This window comes from Cavia porcellus, unplaced genomic scaffold, assembly GCF_034190915.1.
Source record: "Cavia porcellus strain 051 isolate PalLab524CR breed Dunkin Hartley unplaced genomic scaffold, mCavPor4.1 scaffold_4, whole genome shotgun sequence".
In the NCBI taxonomy this organism is placed as follows: Eukaryota; Metazoa; Chordata; class Mammalia; order Rodentia; family Caviidae; genus Cavia; species Cavia porcellus.
Genome location: NW_026947487.1, coordinates 114693691 through 114713908, shown reverse-complemented (window position 1 = coordinate 114713908; position 20218 = coordinate 114693691). Strand labels below are relative to the sequence as shown.

Sequence of the window (20218 nt, the reverse complement as noted above, 5' to 3'; positions counted from 1 at the left end):
ACAGTGCTGGGGGGCAGGTGTGGTGTCTCAGGGCCCAGCAGGGTTCACAAGATGGGGTCCGGGTTTGGAATGCGTCAGTGGCCCTTGGGTGGCCTTTACCTGGTTTCCTGGGTGTGGAATCCCATCGGGGGCTGAGATGCATGGGCCTGGGAGGGTGGAGATGGAGAGCGTGGTCCAAGGGTCCATGGCTCGTCCCTCTGTTGCAAACGCCTTGTCCTTAAGCCAACACCAGGAAGGTGCCTGGGTGACCTGGCAGGTTCTAAACAACCCCAAAAGTGGCCAATTTTAACCCCGCCCAGGAACAAGGATGCTGGTGCCGCAGCGCTCAGGTGGCTGCCAACCTCTCCTGCACAGACACGGGCCAGGATTTCCGGGTCTGTCTCCCATGCTCCTGGCACAGGCAGTGCCTGTCCGGCCAGCTTTCAGCCAGAGACACGGGCCCCAGAGGCCGGGTGACAGGCACAGAGTGCGGCCGGAGCCACATCTCCTCAGGGAGAGGGTGAGAGTGGAGGACGTGGAATCCAGTGTGGCCCCTGCGGTGACATGCATGGCCAGGCTCTCGAGGTGGTGCCTCACCCTTCTTGACCCAGCGTCCTCACAGCTCCGAGTGCCTCTCGGCCAACTGAGCCTAAGGTCCCAAAGGATTCCCAGGCCCACAGCCTTGTCCAGTTCTGGAGCCGTCATCCCTCTGCTTCACCCTGTGCCCAGTGGCTTCGTGCCCGGAGTCACCCCATACGTCATCCACCTTCTTATTTATGAATCTTATTTAGGCACGAGTTATTTGCCAACCCTTTCCTCCTCCCCTTCATCGAAGCAGCCCCATGCGGGCAGGGACCTTCTTTCTCGATTTGTGTTGGAGCCCTGTCTCCTCATAGAGCAGCTGGCCCATAATTAGATTTTGAAAGAATGAATACAAAGAGACAGCTGGCTGCAGTCCTGCCTCTCCCATTTAATAAGATCTCTGTGGCATCCACAAGGTACTCACTTATCCTCATCTGTAAAGTGGACCCACAGTGGCTGCTTTGCAGGGCTGTTGAGCAACTCAGAGCTGCTCAGAAAGGGGAGCCTGAGTCCTCCTCCTGTGACAGCCCCTGCTTATGGGGTGCCATGACTCTCTGGGCTGCAGGAAGCCCACCCAGCCTGGCCCCCCAGAGGCTTCGAGCTGCTCAGCTTCTAGGAGGCCTCTGCAAACCAGATCTGCCCAGGCTGCTGCAGAACCCAGCCAGCTCAGATCAGGAAGCCCAGCTCTGCTGCCCAGGGTTCGAGGTGAACCCTGAAGAAACAGCTTCCACGATGCAGCCTTTTAATTAAATGCTCGTGTTCGCTTTCTGAAGTTCATTAAATCATCCCGCTGGGTGTCAGGAGCTGCATCGTGATGTTTGACAAAGCCCAGTTGCTTTGAGTAATGGAAAACTACAAAATGAGGCAGGCTTCACAGAAGCCTCGGGGTGACACTGGCACGTGCCCTGTGCCCTGCAGCGTCCTCGCCTCCTGTAGCGTCCCCTTCCTGGGGGCTGCTGCTCCACCTCCCTACCCCGGCCTGCAGGAGGGCAGGGTCAGCACATGTCCTGGTTCATGCTCTGATCCCTGTCTGACCCCAGCTCTAAGCTCCCAGACCCCTGGTGCTGATGAAGGTCTGCGCCCTGTCACTTTTAGCTGAGATCAGGTGAGGAGCCGAGGGCACCTGCAGGACCTTGGGCTCAGGTGCCACAAGCACAGTGCTGAGCAGGGTCACAGATAGCTGAGGCCTTGTCTTTGAGACCTTCTGTCACCAGAGACGAGGCTTCTGCTGCAGAAACCTGCAGAACAGTTTCGTGCAAAGCTGGGCTGTGGGGATTAAAGCAAGTAAGAGCCGCTGTTTCTTCACTGTTTACTCTAAACTGGCTTCTCGGAGCATGTTCCCTTATCTGACCCTTCTGCCCTCCCTGAGCCTCGGGATGCAGAGTGGGTCTGCGCTGTGTCCACACAGTGCTCTTGTTAAGGCAAAGTCCCCCTGCCTGCGAGTGTTGGAGGCCTCTTTGCTGACTCCACCTGCAGAGTGCTTAGCACTTACTCAGTGCTCCTGGCTGCCTCCTTGCTCCCCTCCTCCCCATGTCAGCGCCCACCCGGAGAGGTTGCCTTTGTCCCCCAGAGCAGTCCTGACGCCACCCAGCGTGCAAGGTGTTCAGACCTTGGTTATCTGTGTGCCGCTTCTGCTTTTCTGCAGAGGACCTGGGGGAGGCTGCTGCACTCTGCCTGTGAGCAGCTCCTGGGGGCAGGGCGCCCCCCTGGGTTGTGCAGTCCCCTATCCTCAGAGCCTGGCCCTAGAGCCAAAGCAGCAGCTCAGCACGCCCAGCAGGCTGATCCCTAACCATCCTCCAGCCACCGGGATGCTAGAACCACAGGGTCAGAGTTTGCAAACCTGGCTGTGGGTCACAGCCGCCTGGGCAGTGCTGCCGTTTAATGAACTTGATTTCCAAGATGCATGTTTTAAAGTAAACTCTATCCTTTGAATAGTTTTAGAATTACAGAAAACACTGGGAGGCCAACACGGGGTTCCTACATCACCAGCCAGTTTCTGTGAAGGCCTAAGTGTTAGCATGGGACCTCTGTTAAAATCCATGAGCCAAGATTGATATATATATATATATATATGTATATGTATTATCATGAACTAGAGTCTGCACTTCATTCAAGCTTCCTTTGTTTTTACGTAACGTTTGGGAAAAATTGTATTACATGTAGGCATCATGTCTCCTTTGGCTCTTCCTTGGCTGTGACAGTTTCTCAGACTTTCCTTCTCTTAGATGACCTTAAGACGGTTTGAGGACCACGTCTCATGTATTTGGTAGAATGTCCTTTCATTGGATTTGTGTGCAGTTTCTTTTCTTCTGGTTGCTCTGGGGTTGTCAGTTTGGGGGGAGACCCCAGAGGTTGAATGTCCTTGCCATCCTATCGTGTCAAGTTTCCATACGATGGATGGACAGGATCTACCATGATGGATGCTGTCCGTGGTCGTCTGTGGTCTTGGCTGAGATGCATCTGTTGGGTCCCCCCAACCTGTATCCCACCCTGTCCTTTGGGGCAGAAGTTACTGTGCCTGGGGTACCCTTAAAGAACGAGGAGTTACGCTCCGTTCCCCTGGAGCTGGAGTAGCCATGTGAATTATCTAGGATTCTAACTGGAACTTAACTCTTTTCTTGCATTTATTATTCATTCAATCATTTATGTCAAATGGGCTTATAGATATTTTGTAGTTTTAGTTATAATCCACCAGTAGTCATTTATGTCAAATGGGTTTATAGATATTTTGTAGTTTTAGTTATAATCCACCAATAGTTATTTATTTCATTGCTCAATTTTTCCAGCTTTGGACATGAGGAGCCTTTCCATTGGCCCTGGCGTCCTTTTGACAAACCCCCATTATTGTGGAGGTTGTTCTGTTGTGTTCTGTCTAAGCTCTTCCTTCCACCCTGGTGCTCCACGCTTACCTTAGATCCCTCTTGTCCTGTCCTTGGAGTTGACCTTTCTCCAGGTGCCCTCGTGCCGCTGACGGAGGATGAATGGTCCTGGAAGCCAGGCTCCGGGTCCCAGGTGTGCCCTTTGCTCTTGGGATGTCTTGACTCTGGGTCCTGTCAGCTGGCACAGCGAGGAAACACGTGTGCGTTTTCTACCTTGAGCACGCACCCTTAGCTCTGTACACAACTTTCTAGATCCTGATCTAGCTGAACACCGCTGCACTTATGACGTCTGCTCCCCTGTGCACCCCACCCTGGGATGGAAACCTCTCACCTCCTGCCTGCTTCTCACCTGCTGAATCTCTTGATGGCGTGTACATGCCCCGCAGCCTCAGAGTGGTCCCTTCTGTCCTCCGTGGGAATCGGGGCCAGCCACTGCAGATGGAGCTTACATCAGGCATGCTTTCCTTTAATTTTACAGTATCCACTCATTTCTAACGTGTTCTTATGTTAGTGCCTTTCCCTCCAACCTTCAGTAAGGTCGCTTCCTATATAATAACACCGTTACATTCTCCTGTCACATTATGCATGCCACCCCGGGACCCCTCAGTCTCCTAAGTGATATTTTAAAATTTGCATGCTGTCACATTTGCTCTCTGCACTGTAAAGTTCTTTAGGTTTTGACAAGTGCTGAATGTCTTGTATTCTCCATGATGATATCATACAGAATCATCTCATTGTCCTAAAAAAAAATCCCCTGTGCTTCACCTATTTAACTCGTTTTTTTGAACTCGGAAAGCACTGATCTTTTCACTGTCATTATAGCTTTGCTTTTTCTAACCCGACCTCTAACTGGAGTCTCTCAATGCAGTGATCTTGCCTACTGGTTTGTTTTACCAGCAATGTGCGTTTCAGATTCACTCATTTTTGTGGCTTGATAGCGATTTCTTTTTATCACTGAGTAATGTCCCATCATACGGAGGTACCAGCTTGTTTATTAATTCCACAGTTAAAGGACCTATCAGTTGCTTCCATTTTGGGATAACTGGGATAATTGTTTGTTTTACATTTGTTTTGTGGATGAAGGTTTCCAAATAGTCTTAGCACATGAGTTCTTAGAAATGCTGATGATTGCTGGCTTGTGTACCCTAAAACTGCATTTCCTTTTGCACAGGGCTTTGAGCTTGCTAGGCAAGCGCTCTACCCCTGAGCTTGCTGTTCATTTTGAGCAGGGTTTTGCTGTGTTCCCCAGCCTGGCCTTGAATCGCTGTGTTGCTGCCTTGGCCTCCCAAGCAGCTGGGATTACGGTGTGTACCTGGGTCTCTCTAGTTTTGCAGGAGAAGGCCAGATGGCCTTTCTGAGGAGTCGTACACTTCATATTCCCACGAGCAGTGAAGAGAATCCGTGTCACTCTGTCCCCTCAGTAGCAGCTCGTGTCGTCGGTCGTTTGGGTGTTAGCTGACCGGTACATGTGTATGCCTCCTGGCTTTCGTTTTCTTGTTTTAATTCCCTAATGAAAGATGATGAGCGTTTTTCAGTATGCTTGTGTGCTGAAGTATCTTTTTAGTTGTTTCCTCCAGTGTTTAAGTATTGGGTTGTTTTCTTACTTTTCAAGAGTTCTATATTTTGAACACAAAATCTCTCGTACATATTTCACGGCATATTATTACCTGGCATGTAGCTCATTTGATTCTCTTACTGGTGTCCTTCAAGGAACAGGAGTTTTGAAGTTTAGTAACCTTAAGTTACCAATTCAGGTTACTAATGTTTAGCTTCATGGAACTTGGTTTTGGGGCTGTTTCTGAAAACTCATCACCAGCCCAAGGTGTCTAGGGTTTCATTTTATACCTTCTAGACATTTTTAGTTTTCATTTCGCATTTAACAGAGTCGCTCTGAGTCGTTTTTTGGGAAAAGTGTGAAGTCTGTGTCCAGAGTCACTTTTTCTTCTGCATGTGGGATGTGTATTTCAGTACCATTTGTTGAAAAATAATGTTCTTTCCCCCAGAGCTCATGTCCCTACATTTATTTGGGTCTCTTCTGGGGTCGCCATTCTATTGATCTTACTTATCAATATTTCACTGCCTTGATTACTGTATCTTCATATTGGAATCAGTTAGTGGGAGTTCTCCAGCTTTGTTCGTACTCTGAGGTATTATTTTGGCTATTCTGGATCATTTTTCCTTCCTAAATAAAGAACTAGTTTGACAATATCTACAAAATGTCATCTGTTAGGAAGAACTGATATCTTAAAATTGTTGAGTGTTCTAATTCGAAAACAGAATCTCTCCATTTGTTTAGATCCTTTTTGGTTTCTTTCATTAGAGTTTTGTAGTTTCCTACAAAGAGATCCTGTACATATTTATTAGATTCACACGTATTTCATATTTCGAGTACCATTGCAAATGCTATTATTCTTAAATATCAAGTTCCAATCCATTGCTGGTGTACAGGAAAGTGAGGACTTGTGTATTGACCTTGTACCTTGTGACCTTGTTGAATTTGAATATTAGTTCCAGGATCAGTTGATTCCCTCCCCCTTTAATTCTGTCGTGCTTTCTAAATAATCTTGCCATATGTAGGCAAAATTCATAATATTTCTTCCTTTTCAATTTCTGGAACCCAACCCTTTCTTCTCTTCTCTTCCCTCCCCTCCCCTTTCTTCCCTTTCTCTTTCCTTTTTCCTTGTGTTTGTGCACTAACTTGGACTTCCAAGGTGATGCTGAGCAGGACGGGTAACACATCCCTGCTTGTGTCAGATCTGAAAGGGAAGGCATCTAACTTCGCACCTGTAGGTCTGGTGGTAGCCGCAGACAGCTGTTCTTTGTCAAGTTGGTGGATTTTGTCACATGCTTTTCCTGTACCAGTTGATCTGATTATAGGATTGTTTTCTTCCTCAGCCTACTGATACAGCAGGTTACACTGACTAATTTTCCAATGTTGGATCAGCTTTGCATATGTTTGTAGCATACAATTATCTTTTTCCACTGCTAGCATTGATTTGCTAATATTCTTGAAAACTTTCCCATGTGCATGAGAGATACTGGTCTAGAGTTTTGTTTTCTTACCACATTTTTATATGGTTTTGCTATTCGAATAATGCCACAATATGGAAGTTTCTGATTCTGATTTCTGGAACAGATTGTGGGAATGATGGTGTTTCTTCCACAAATGTTTGGTATAATTCACTTTCTACTACATTTTCTTTTAGAAGATTATTAATTATTGAATCCATTTATTTAATAGAGACCTATTAAACTTATGTATTGCCCCATTTATATTTTGGAAATTTGTATGTCTTCCAAGCAAGTTGTTCTATTTTACGTAAGCTATTAAATCAATGAGCAGAGGTTGTTCATTGTATTTTTTATTACCCTTTTAATGTCCATATGATCAGTAGTCTGATTCATGTCTGATATTGACAACTTGTGGTCCATCCCCACACCCTGGACTGGGAAGTTTTCAAAATACACATGTTAGCGTGTTCCCAGACTCGCCTTGGAGGAAAGTTTGGCAATGCAGACACGACACGCTTTCCTCAGGACTCCCAGGGGCTCCTGATGCTTCTAACAGGGAGGTGGACAAGGGAAGCATCCCGAGCCTGGACCTGTCTTTAGTGCTCAAACCTTTTCACCCAGGGCACACTCTGGCCACCTGGAATGCTAGAATATAAGCTATGGAAATGCAAAGCCATTGTAATTGATTTGGAAGAGGAGAAAGAAGGGCAGACCTGCCTGCCTGGTTCTCACCTCCCTAAGCTTGGGACATCTAGTCCCTGAGAAAGCACTGGGGTCTCAGCACCCAGCTGATGTGGAAGGAGATCACACTCACCAAGTGTTTCAGGATGTGCTCAGCACGGAACACAAGTCAGATAGAGCCTGTGACTTTGTCACACGCATCCACCAGTGGGCAGGGCTGCTCCTCCAGGGCTCAGGGATTCCCTGCTGCCAAGAATCCAGGAATAGTGCCCGGCTCACAGGCCATCGTGTTGGACCGGGGAAGGAGGGTTGGGACCGCATAGCCTGGCCCTTTGTGGAGAGCCCGCCAGGTGCTCTTCTGACTTAGGAGAAGCCGTGTTTATGTCCTAGGCTCTTGATCAGCCTGCCTCCCGCAGCAGAGACCTCACAGGCCCAGTCCTGCTTGTACCTCCCCCCTCTGGTTGTCTTCAGGCAGGACCCTGGCCTGGGTCCATTTCTCACTTTGCTTATCTACCTTTGAAGGCTCTGCTCTGACCAACGGGGGCCTGAACCTGCACAGCTCCGTGAAGAGGAAGCTGGAGGCCGAGAAGGACTATGTCTTTGATAAGAGGCTCCGGTACAGCGTCCGCCAGAACGAAAGCAACTGTCGGTTTCGGGACATCGTGGTGCGAAAGGAAGAGGGTTTCACACACATCCTGCTGTCCAGCCAGACCTCGGACAACAACGCGCTGACGCCCGAGGTGAGCAGTGGACCCCAGACCTCTCTCCCTGTCCCTTCACTCCTTCCATGATAGCAGTGAAACACCGAGGGTCATGGGGTCGTGGGGGACGCAGTCGGGGCAGCGGAGTGACCCAGCTCAGAGCCCATAGGTCGGGCTGGCATTGCCTGGGGGATCTGTACACTCAGGGAGACCTGGGAAGTGGAGGACTGGGGGTGACGAATCCTTGACGTGGGACTCAGTGTCTCATCCTGTGATTTGCACACGCAAAGGTTCTCCTGTGGGACGTGGGCTGGTGTGATTAACAAGTCGTGAGGGAGATGCCGAGAGTTGAGTCTTTGAGTCTGTGGGGCTGCTGGCTACTGGTTGCCTCTCCTGTAAGCGTGGGGTTCCCAGGGGCTCCCCTCTGCACCTCCAGTGGAGCAGCAGGCTTCTCTGCCCTGTAGACCTGTGTGTGGGATTCCAGGGACCCCAGAGCACAGCTCTGCCCACAGGCGCCTCTTCACGTGTTCACACACCTGGAATCGTGCTATTTTAAGCTCCCTGTGACACATCCACATGAGTCCGCCGCTGCTTTTTTTCTACTTCACTACTTTTTAAAAGCGTGCTTTAAAAAGGTGCAGCATTTTCCTTCCGCAGCTTGAATAAAGGTGACGTCTCCCGGCTTGCGCTCTCTCGAGAGCTGCTTTGTGTGTTAGCTGTTTTCCACTCATCTGTCAAGCTGTGTTGTGCTCGGCTGATCCCGGGTGTCCAGGTCCTCACCCGCTGAGCCGTGGGCACGGTTAATTAGGGATTCTGTTCCTAATCAGCGGCGGCCGGCTACAGGATGGGAAGGAAAGGGAAAAAGCTATCAATCCTGTAATTTCAGCTGTCTTCACCAGAGTGCGTTGACTCTGTGGGTAAAGTAGCCCTAAAAGAAAAATTCTGGTGAAATGCAGAGGCGGTGTTAGAGGAGGAACGCAGACTTTGAAGGCTGGGAGGCCCTGGTGCAAATGCTCCTGCTTGCACCACTCACCACTTGGTCTTCCCGTGGGAAGTTCCTTTGCTTTTCTGAGCTGCCTTGGTTGCAGAAGTTACAGTCTCTCTGTGAGATCAGAGCCAGTGCATGCACAGAGGCCGGGACATGGCAGTAATAAATGCCCTCGTTGTCGTTAAGATGAAACAGAGGCCGTTTAATGGCCACCAGCACACCAGCCTTGCTTATTAGGGTAGAAACTGGAAGGGAACCACTTTCCGGGTCACAGCTGAGTTTCTGGTTATCCCTGCATCATTGGTTGAATTGGCCACTTAGGCAAAAATTCACTCGTCCCTGGAAGTGTTAGCTGGGTTCTGAGGCCGGCGCGTGTGTTGTGATTTCTCTTGTCTGGAATATGGCAGAGAAGGAGGAAATGGACAAACAGGACCCTGCATGGTCCTCCCAATTGAAGGCTTGTCCACGGCACTGCTGGGAGAGGACCCCACCTTCTGTGGGCAGTGGGCGGCCATGTGGGGTCCCTGTCACAGCCCTCTTGTCATCCGACCCTGGTCACGCCATTGTTGACTGCTTTCTCTTTACTTCCATTTCTGTCATAATCACGAGAGTTGCAACTACTAGGCCATTTTTCCAGGACCATGGTAGTATCCTGCTTGTAAGTGTGTCCACTTCCATGCTGCCCGCATTGGAATCCACTGTCCACAAAGCAGGCAGAATGATGTGTGGGAAAGACAGTCTGAACACACCACCCTTGCACATGTACACACACACAAAACACGCACACACACACGTCAAACATGTTGATCACTCTGGTTAATAAGCAGAGCCGTCAGTGGGGCCTGCAAGCATGGTGAAGTCTGACTTATATCTTGCATCAACACTCTCTTCTGTGCACTCCAGAAGCTTGTTTTCTTGCTGTACCTGTCACAGGACCTTTGCACATGCTCACCCCTCTGCTTGGAACAGCCTTTCTGCCTCCTTGCTTCACAGACACCTACTCTTTCTGCAGGTCTCAGCATGTTCATTATCCCTGTAGAAATCTTCCCTCAATATCCTGAGGTCATGCCCTCTCCCATGGGCTTCCCTGGCACTAGGCTCCTCCCTCTTGAACCAGTCACAGTTGTTACTATACATGTATTTGTTGTTTTATTAAATGTCTGGTTCCCTTTCTCATCGAACCATAAGCCTTTTAAGTAATTAAAGATATGTATTCTCTCTGTCACAGTTCATATCTAAAATGTGCCCTGAAAGCCTCGTGTGCTCAGACCATGAGGCTTTGGGAAGGTAATTGATTGCGTCATGGGGGCAATATATTCATCGGTGGATCAATCCATGAATCATTTGAAGCTAAGCATGCTGTTAGGAACTGGGATCTTGTCAGAGGTGGTTCAGAGTGGGCATGGCCTGGGAAGCTGTGTTCGTGACCCTGGCTCCTCCCTTCTCACTCTGCTTATGGGTTGAGCCCCTCTCCTTGGCCAGGTCTTTCCACCATGGTTTTACGCTGGACCCAGTTGATCCTGGACTGAACCCTCTTAAACCATTAGTCAAAGTAAATCTTCCTCTTTTAGGCTGTGGGTGTTAGGTAGTTTGTCAGGGCAACAGGAAACTGGCTGATGTCATCCTCAATTCAGTAATATTTTTTAAAAACCCAGCAAGTTCTGAACCAAGGGTTTACAGATGAGCAAAGTATTATTTTAGCTCTTTTTTTTTGTCTTTTTCGTTTTTATCGGTACCAGGGATCACGACTAACTGCTTGCAAGGCAAGCGCTTATGCTGTGGAGCTAAATCCCCAGCCCCTTTATTTTAGCTCTTAAAGGATTATATTAATTATTGATTGCTACCTAACAAATTGTGCTAAATTTAGCACCTGCAAACAAGGACTTCTTATTGCGCAGTCTGTGGGTCAGAAGTTGGGGTGGGCTCAGCTGATATCTCTGGCTCAGTTACAGTCTGGGTGCCACTTGAGCTGTGAGACCACCAGAGGCTTGGCTGCTGGAAGGAGGGCCCACATCCATACCGCGGATGTTGGTGGCCTTGGTCCTCACCGACCAGAGACATCTGTGCCCTGCCACACGTGCTTCAGGGTTACCAGTGACATGGCAGCTGGCTTCCGTCAGAGTGAGAGCATGTAAAAAGAGGCTCGAGTCATTTTGTAACCCACCCTCCTCTTGAAAGTGCCATCCTGTGGGTGGCTGTGGTGTCCTGTGCAGGTTAAATATGAGTCACGAGGTCCAGCTCTCACTCACAGTTGGGTGGTTTCAGAAGGGTGTGAGTAGCAGACAGGGTGTCAGTGGGGCCCACCTCAGGGGCGCCTGCCACACGGGGTCTCCAGCAGGCAGGAGGCAGATCAGGTGAGGCTATGCACGTTGTACAGGGCATGGAGGGACTTCTCAGATTCCCCATAAGCTGAATGTGCGGTATTAGGGTGTCAGGAGAAGTCCCCACATCCAGCTGGGGACTTTTGGGGAAATCCCTCCTGAAGGTGGTTGCTTTTGAGATGAGCCTGGAGTGACTGATCACAGAGCAGAGAGGGACCTGCTTCTTGTATACAGGTCGGTCTACCCTGGCAGGTCTGAAGCCAGACGTCTCGCAGGGGAAGCAGGTTCTCTCCAGCAAATGAAGCTGCAGGTGCGGTGAGTTAGGAAGTGCAGAGCTCGACAGTAAATGCACAGGATGCCTTGGGGACCTCACCGTGCACGGCACCGGGGACTGGTGTGCTGCGGGCCAGCAGGGGCCCTGGAGTGCACGCCGTGTGCTCTGTGTAAGAAGGCGGAAGAGCGCTGCGTAATTTTGGAGCATCTTGGTGGAAACGCTGCAGTTACATTATAGAAACTGGAGTCTTTCAGGAAAGGGCGGAAGTTCAGCCACCTGTCCAAACTGAATTCTCAGCAGTAGAGGGGAAAGGGAAAGGTGCTCAGTAGCCATAACTTCTTGCAGTTTTAAATCATTTTTAGTATTTTTTATGCATTGATCTGTTTGGTACTGAGGTTTGGAGACGGCGCCTTTGCCCAGAGCTGTATCCCCAGTGTTTTTTATTTCGAGACAGGCAGGATCTTGCGCAGTTGTCCAGAGTGGCCTTAAACTTGTGATTCTGCGCCCCAGCTTCCCTCAGTGCTGGGATTACAGGCAGGCATCACCATACCTGGCTTCATTTTTCTTCTTAAGCAAAGAAAGGATGTAGTACGTACTTCCCGTGTGTCCGTGAGACACGGATTTTAATTCCGGATGATGCAGATATTTTGCCCAGCCTTATTTTTACTAATTGACCATGAGGTGTGGCCTAGGACAGGGAGGCCCCTCTCTGAGTCTCCCGTGGAATCAGCTCATCTCTTTGCAGGCTTTTCCGAGAAACAGTTCATAAATAGCTGAGAATGTGTCTATTTCTGTAGGCACAAGGATTAAAAGACCCACAAGACAGTGGCCTCGTGGCATTTCTGATGTTTGAAATGAACATTTGTGGTTTAAACCCTCCTAGTGAGGAATGTGTTCCTCCCCTCTTCCAGCAGGGCTGGGACCCAGAGTGCCTCGGTTCACTGACATCGGGCCCTGCCTTTCCCGCTGAGTCATCCTACAGGACGGAGCCATAGAAAGCGAAGGGGTTTGGGTGCTGACGCTGGGATTGTGGTCCTGTTGGGGTGGCCTTGGGCAGCTTTCTTTACGTCCTGAATCTGCATTGCGTCACCTGTGAGATTGGCATGCCTGTCCCTACGTCACAAGACCTTCTTTGGAGTACACTATTAGGTGGTGATTACCTGATGCAACCCGTGCTGTTCTAGGTGCTGTAACACATGTGGGTTCTTTTGAAAGCATGATTTAAAAAACAGTGCTTTCTGTGCAGCTCCCCCAAGCCCTGTGACGGTACCTAATGATTTCTCCAAAGTCTGTCTGCACAGTCTCCCCCTGAGACTCTAAACTCTGTCCGGGTGAGACCCAAACCTTGTTTCTTAGTGCCGCGGCCTTCCATACCTTTTCTGCTTCCCTAATTTGGTTGCGTGACTGAGGCTTCTTCATATTACCCGCCAGGCGTGCTTCCTAATTTTCAAGATGAGCGTAGCCATCCCCTCTCCACCACCGCTCCCACACTGGTATCTTGGCCTGCTGCGGCAGCTCCGCCTTCTCACCAGCCATCGGGTTCCCTGAGTTTTATGGTCAGTTCTTACTCTGACTTACAACAACATTCTTCAAGGTTTTTGCTGTCTGTTTTTTGCACACCAGTTTTCTTCTTGAAGCGCAGTCCTTTTGCTTATTTTTGTGAGGAGCTAAGAGTGGTCAACTTCTTGTCCTGAATGTGCTTGGGCGATAGTTTAGCTGGGTGAAGAATTTTTCTCAGCAGCCTGAAAATTATACCCTGTTACTGCCTTCTGCTATTTAGTTTTGCTATTTGAAATTACCCCTTCAGCCAAGTGCTTGTACTTCCTAGGAAATCCTTCTTTTGTCTCTGGGCATATTTATTTACTTTCACTTGTTTATTTTTAAATGCGTATTTTTATTAGTGCCCATTAGTTTTACAGAATACCGCGTTTCAGAGTGCTTAGCATTTTGATCGTGTTCCTCCCCACGGGCCTCCCATTCGTCCTCCTCGCTCCCTTCCTCTTGTCTGATGATAAGCTCCCTTCTGCTGTTGGGTCATCTCTTTTAGAGTTCACTGATTTGGAGTATGCATGATATAGTCAGAATCTCTCAGTCTGGTTTATTTTGCTTAACATCATCTTCAGTTCCCTTCACTTGCCTGTATGTGACATGTTTTGTTCTTTGTACAGCTGACTTGTGTAACGTACGTCTTAGCGCTGAATTGTATAATACATACTTCATTATATTACGTATACCTCGCATCGCATTCTTCACCCGGTATCCATCTGCTGGTGGTTGTGCTCCCTGTACACAGGTTAAATGGCAGCTCCAAAACCAGAAGTCGTCGTGTCGCGGAAGTGGGTTTTCCCCATCAGGTGCCAGCAGCGAGTCCATGCCCCGATGGCCAGAACCTATGACTGTGTTAGGCTAGCTGGCAGGAACGCAGGCTGCAGAAGGTGCTCGTGAGTGCCCTCAGGAGGAAACGAGTATCCAAGCCTCTCTAGATGGGCCCCAGGTCACGACAGAGTGCTGGGGTGTGGAAGAGGAAGGTGGAGGCCCTGGTGTGTGAGATGCAAAATGCGAAGACTCCTGGATGCTGCCAGCCTTGGAAGGTGGAGGGCGGGGCCCCGAGCCCAGCTGCAGGGGCCCGGAGACACCAGAAAGGAGGATCCCCGAGGCCTCTGCAGCCCTGCAGCCCTGCACCCCGCACTCTCGTCCTCTCGTCTCCCTGGACGCTGCCTCCTCTTCTGTGAACCTCGGCAGCTGCTTAACCCTTCCCGTCGGGCTTGTCTTTACCCCTCGCCCCTCTTTGCCACCTGTTCCTGTGTTCTTGGTTCAGGGCAGTCTGTGCTGGTCTTTCAGTTCATTTATTCTCTCTTTGGCACCATTTAATGTGTGGGTATCCGTGATTGTGTTTTTCCTTAGAAGAAGTTCCCCTTAAATGTATTTCCCCCACTCTCCTGTTCTTTCTCTGTTGTTCATATGACTCCTCTCCTTATCTGAAATGTTTTCGTGTTACAGGCTCTTTTAGACCAGCAGTGCTTAAAGCTGCCGTGTAATCCCGTGTGCCGAGCATGCAGACTTGTGTTTCCTCCGTGTTTTGTAGCTTTTCCTTGGAGCTCTCCTCCGACGGGAGTTTGTGCCCTTGTGTACTTCTCACGCGGTCTCAGGGGCAGTTCTCCCCAGAGTCTTTTTATATTCCTTTCCACGAGACACCTCCGGGATAGCCGCAGCCCACGTCCAATTTCCATGTTAATTTTTTACCCTGGAGATTCCTCTTGTAGGTGGCAGTGGAACTCAGGAGTTCAAATCCAAGTACAGAGAGGCTTGGAGTTTTGAATTCTCGAGGGAGAGTTTTCCTCCCACAGAGATAAAACACTGGTGCAGCTCGTCCTGGCTGAACCTGGAGAACAGGTGGTTCCGGGGCCACACTGCTGCGTGGGATTGAGGGTCACGGCACAGACCTCCCTCCTTCATGGCCTGTGCTGGTGCAGCAGCCTGGCCCCACCGCAGCTGTGGGTCAGCCTGAATGCCCAGGCGCCTGAGACCAGCTGTGCGGGCAGGATGAGCGGCGCCCCCTGCAGGAGTCCAGGGGGCAGGAGTCAGAGCGGGAAGCTGCAGGGGTTGGTTCGCCAGACCCTGAGGTTCTAGTAGGCTTCAGATCCAGGCTCCATCAGAATCTCCACAGGCTCGAAGACCCAGAGGGGTCTGCTTGGCCCTGTGCACCGCACACCCAGCTGCTCTTGTAAGGAGTGTGCTGCTCTGTGGAGGGCTTTAAACCCAAGAACCAAGTGCTTTGCGAGGCAGCCTTGCAGGCTTTGAAGGCTTTTGGGTGTGAGAAAACAGCCCAGGTTCTGAGTTAGGGGATGAGGGGACAGAGAGAGGGAGACGGGGGGAGGGGGAAAGAGAGGAAAAAGACCAATGGAACACGCAATTGCTGAGTGTCTGTTGTATGCCAGGGACTGTGTTAGTCTCCAAGAATATGGTGGGGAATGGGAGATGCATCTTTCTTGTATTGCTACGATAATCTAGCAGGAGGAGCCAGGTAAAATACCCTCCTCAGTAGCACAGAGAGAAGGGATGGAATGCCTCTTACCTAGAGTCCATTGCATCTGCCAGGAATGTGGGCCTGTGGCTGGACACAGCATTCTCTTTCCTTTTATTTATTCTTCTTCAAAGTTTTTGAAAGTGGGTGCTGTGATCCTTCAAACCAAGTGTGACCAGTGTGTCCCAGGTCCTAGAGCTGGGGAGCAGCGGGCCAGAATTTGGACCAGAGGCTTCTAACACCAGTCAGGTTTTGCAGCCAGGTCCGGCTCGGGTATCGAAGCCTCTTCCTGTGGGCCATTGCAAGCCACGCGAGGGTCTGGGCTGCGTGAAGAGTGAGCGAGCGGGAGAGAAGTGAGCTGAGCCATCTGGAGAAGGCTGTGCTCAGGACTGTTTTCCCACGGCCTGTAAAGGGCTCCGCAAGCAGATGCCAGAAGGGGATTTGCAGAGATGTACAGGGATTGACCGAGTCCCAGCCAGGCTCTGGGTCTGAGCCAGTGGCCTCCTGTTATCTCTGCTGGCTTTAGGGATGGAGCCGGACAGCTTTGGTTTCATGTGCTTCTGTCTTTGATCTGGCTGTGGGCTTGGGTTTGGAGGAGGCCTCTGGCTGAGGCAGGAGGAGGTCTGCCCACCTCTCCCCACCGAGGCCACCCCCGGCTGGCTTGCCAGTGGTCGCTGACATCCCTCGTACTGATCTCTGCCTGCAGATCATGAAGGAGGTGCGACGGGCGCTGTGCAACGCGGCCACAGACGACAGCAAGCTGCTTCTACTCAGCGCCGTGGGCAGTGTGTTCTGCAGCGGCCTGGACTACTCCTACCTGATTGGCCGCTTGTCCAGCGACCGGCGAAAGGAGAGCACTCGGATCGCGGAGGCCATCAGGTGAGGCGCCCAGGTCCTGCCTGGGATCCCTGAATTCAGCAAAGGCAACACCCAGGCTGCTCAGTCACATCTGGCATCAAATGCCAAAATAATGCTATCTTTAGCATATGTGTGTCCCGTGCAATGTTTGGGACATCCTTCTTTCTAAAAATTACAGGCTGTTGGTTTAAAATTTGGATTTTAAATCTAGCTTCTAGTATCTTACTGACAACCCCAAAGTCAGTGATGCTTTGCTCTCTGTGTTAGTTCTCGCTGTGATTCTTTCAATCAGAAATAGATTTTTTTTCCTATTAAGGGCTGGATGCGGTGATGCCTTGTATGACGTACCTTACTCCTGCCTCTGCCTGGGGTGGGGTGGAGATCTCAGGGGTCCTGACATTTCTGCCCTGGGTCTAATCTGACGCGGCAGTGGTGGTGATGTCGGGGGTGGGGGTGGCTGTACATTTTCAGACTCCATGAGGTGGGAATACTGGCCCCTGTCTTCTGCCTTTGGGGCAGAATTGAGTGTCCTAGAGGTGACATTCAGTGATGACAATCAGTGTTTCTTTTGGGACACAGGGCGATTACTTCTCCATTTTTCATAAATATATTACAAGTGAGCGAGGGTGATTTCCAGCCCGGGATCAGCTGGTTGGAAGCTGTCACTCTGCATCCACCTCAAGCAGGATGAATACACTCCCTGCTGTACCTAGCTTAGGGAGACCGGCAGGCGTCCCAGTTCAGTCACTCCCTGGCCTCGTGAGAAGAAACTTACTCCCTGTGGGGTCAAGCCGACCCAGGTTGCATGCCCAGGTTTTCTGGGACTCCAGTCTTTACTGCTGAGTGGCACAGACTGGTCTCCCACAGACTGGTCTCTACACAGACTGGTCTCTACATGTCAACAGAGGCTTTGAGGATCGCAGGTGTCCAAGAGGTGACATTAGGACACTTGTGTGTAGGATTCTGGTCCCTTTTCAGGGCAAGCCAGGGTGCTTCCTGGAGGAGCAGGAGGAGCCCGGCCGCTATCACTGCAAGGAAGCCTGGGTTTACACTGGCCCCAGGGGCAGCCCACCTGGTCTGCAGCAGTTTGCTGTCTGCCTGGTCTAGGTTGTGTTTTCTGTGGCTTCTCAGGAGTCAAGGGGAGAAGCAGGGTCCCCAGTAGTCTCCCCTCCTTGTTTATGGGGCCATCGGAATCCAAACTGAAGGACTGAGTGCCTATCTCGACGAAGCATGGGAAACTTGCTTATCTCGTTTATAAATTTCTGGTCTTCGTCTGGGTTTCCAGGTCCCAGGCAGGCCCCTTTGACAGAACCGCTGGTTTCCATTCCTCACACACGTACATGGTTCACCAGCGTGGAAACTTCCTGCGGCATCCCAAAAGATGCGGCCACATCCTAATCTCTGGAACCCATAAAAAATGTGACCTTATTTGGAGAAAGGAGTGCGATGGATGCAGTTAAGTTTAAAATTCCGAGATGAGATCATGCTGGGTTAGAGTGGGCTGCAGACCCAGAAGGAGCAGCCCGTACAGAGGAGAGGGGATGCAGAGCCAGGAGAAGGTGACATGGTGGACCAGCAGGAACCGGAGGGTGGCAGCTGCCTAGTGAGGAGCACCTGGGTGGCTGGTAACAACCAGCAGGAGCTGGGGAGAGCCTGGAGCTCTCCCTGGAGCATCCAGTCTTTCCTGGATCCCCCAAGGAGCCAGCTTCACTGCCTGGACTTTGGACTTAGGGGAGAATAAGCTTCTGTTGGTTTCAGCCACTGTGTCTGTGGCCGATGTGACAGCTATCCTGGGAACCACCGCACCCCAGAGGGAAGTGTTAGCAACTCAGGAAGCCCCAGCACCCTGGGCTCACCGCTCAGACAGAGTCCATTGTGACCTTAGTCCTGGCCCCCCAAAGGGCCACTCCTGGTGGGTACTGTTGGCATCTTCTGGGTGGGGTCTGCTATCGGGTGAAGTCTGACAGCCGCAGGAAGGTGATGCCCTCAGTCCGTGGTGGGTGGGCAGTGATAAGACGTGTCCAGCATGGGACACCAGGCAGTGCCAGGGCGTGCAGGAATGAGACCCTGCAGCTGGATCACTGGACATGGGACCTGGACCCCCAGCCTGGTTCATTCCTGCAGCTTTTCACAGCCAGCCAGAGCCCCACTGACCCCCAGCTTATCCGTGTTAGCTTTCACCCCCTTTAGCTTCTAACCGTTGGGGTCACGAGAGCATCAGGTGTGTCCCTCTGGAGTCTTGGGAACCGAATCAAGGGAGAAAGAAAGGTCAGAGGTGGGCGGGGAGGAGAAGGTGAGCTCAGCAAAGCTGGAATGGAGACTTGGCTGAAACCTGGGACGCCCCAATGGCTTCCGCCTTCTCCAGTGGAGTAAACCAGGGAGCCCCAAAGGGGGGCCCCGTGTGAGGAGCCACTGAAGGCTTTATCTCTACCTCCAGGGAGAGCCAGGCAGCGGGGTCAGACCGTGGCCAGCTCGGTGGGCAGCTGCACCTTAGGCAGAGCAGAGGGCGTGAAGGCAGAGGGGCATCTTCCCCAGGTTTCAAAGAGAGCGGAAATCACTGATTTATGGGCTGGCAGGGATGTCCCCTGGGCCGCTGTTTCCAGCTGCAGTAGCACAGAGACGCCTGTGGGAGGTGGCACCGCTGAGAGGGCCGTCTGGGTTGGGGCAGCACATCTGTGCTCCGAAGTGTCCCTCGTGGTTCTGATGTGCAGCCAGCGCAGAGAGCGCCTGCCTGGTGTCAGCTAGGAGTTTGTGCTGCTGGGGGAAGCGTGCGAGGAGAGGGCAGGAAAGAGCTGTTTGGACACGAGAGGGAAAAGGTGATTGGTTATAAGGAGAAGAAAGCGGGAAGGAGGACTGAGGGAGGGCAGCGGAGCAGGAGGTGCAGACAGTGGCCACACGGGGCCCCTCAGGGCAGAGGAGGCGTCTCGGGCTCTCCAGCTCTGCAGTGTTTCCTCGGGGCCTGCCCTTTCGTGTTCATGACATCATAGCCTTGCACTTGGCAGAGAATTGTCTTACGGTTTTCAGAGCTGACCCATTCCGCAGAAGCTGCTGTCCAGGGCCCATCCTGAAAGAAAGGCTTCCCTCACCTGAAACTGCTCTAGGTGAGCTGATGGCGTTAGTGTGATACTCAGGACAGTAGTGTGGGCGAACGGCTGCGCGCAGGGCCTCTGAGAGCCTCCTGCCTAACCGCATCAGAGCAGCCTAGCAGGGTGGTTGGGTGGAAGCTTGGGGCAAGGCGGAGGGAGCCCCAAAGGCTGAGCCGGCCTGATGGCCCTGGGTGCTGGGGAACACGGCGCCGGGCTCCCAGCCCTGTCAGATCAGATATCCGAGCTGAAGGTCTGTAATGCAATATCCTGTTTGCTGTTTGGCTCCTCCATCCCTGGGGCTTGTGCTAGAGATCTGCCACCTGAGGCGAGAGAACAAGGATGGGAAGGTGGTCTTAGCCCCACACTCGAGATGAAGGGAGCGGGAGGCAGGTTGGGACGAACAGGAGGAGCTGGGAGGGGGCCGGAGTTGTGCGTGCTGGGGCCGTGTCACCTTCCTCGGGGCCCCTGCTGCCCTTGCTCGGAGCTCAGGTTGGAAGCCACAGAGTGGGACCCTGGGGGACCAATGCAGAAGGCTCTAGAGGGGGTGAGGGCTGCTCCTGGGAGACCCAGAGCAGGAGGCTGTCTGGGTAACCTTGGACCCTGTTACTGAGAGTGAGATGATGGGGGGATTCACTGCCAGGAGGACAAACTGGCTGGTCCTTCCCAAGTCTGAGATCCCTGATTGTGGAACTGGATAGATTCTCTGGGAATGGGATGTCTAATGAAAATCACCCCCCACAGCTGGCTTCTAAGGGTCCCTTAAAGAAGCCCCCTATTCCCACAGACTCAAGGTTGCATTGGTGCAAAACAAGGAGTAACCTAACCTAAAACCT

The 20218-nt window shown here is 51.4% G+C and overlaps 1 protein-coding gene across 1 annotated transcript in view; it reads left to right on the top strand.

Annotated features, from left to right (window-relative positions):
- The window catches only part of Cdyl2 (chromodomain Y like 2), a 158057-nt gene that overhangs the window by 125568 nt on the left and 12271 nt on the right, over nt 1-20218 (top strand). The window contains exons 3-4 of the mRNA XM_063247699.1: nt 7656-7873; nt 16148-16320. Of these exons, the coding sequence (XP_063103769.1) occupies nt 7656-7873; nt 16148-16320 (391 nt within the window). The remainder of the gene's footprint in view (nt 1-7655; nt 7874-16147; nt 16321-20218) is intronic.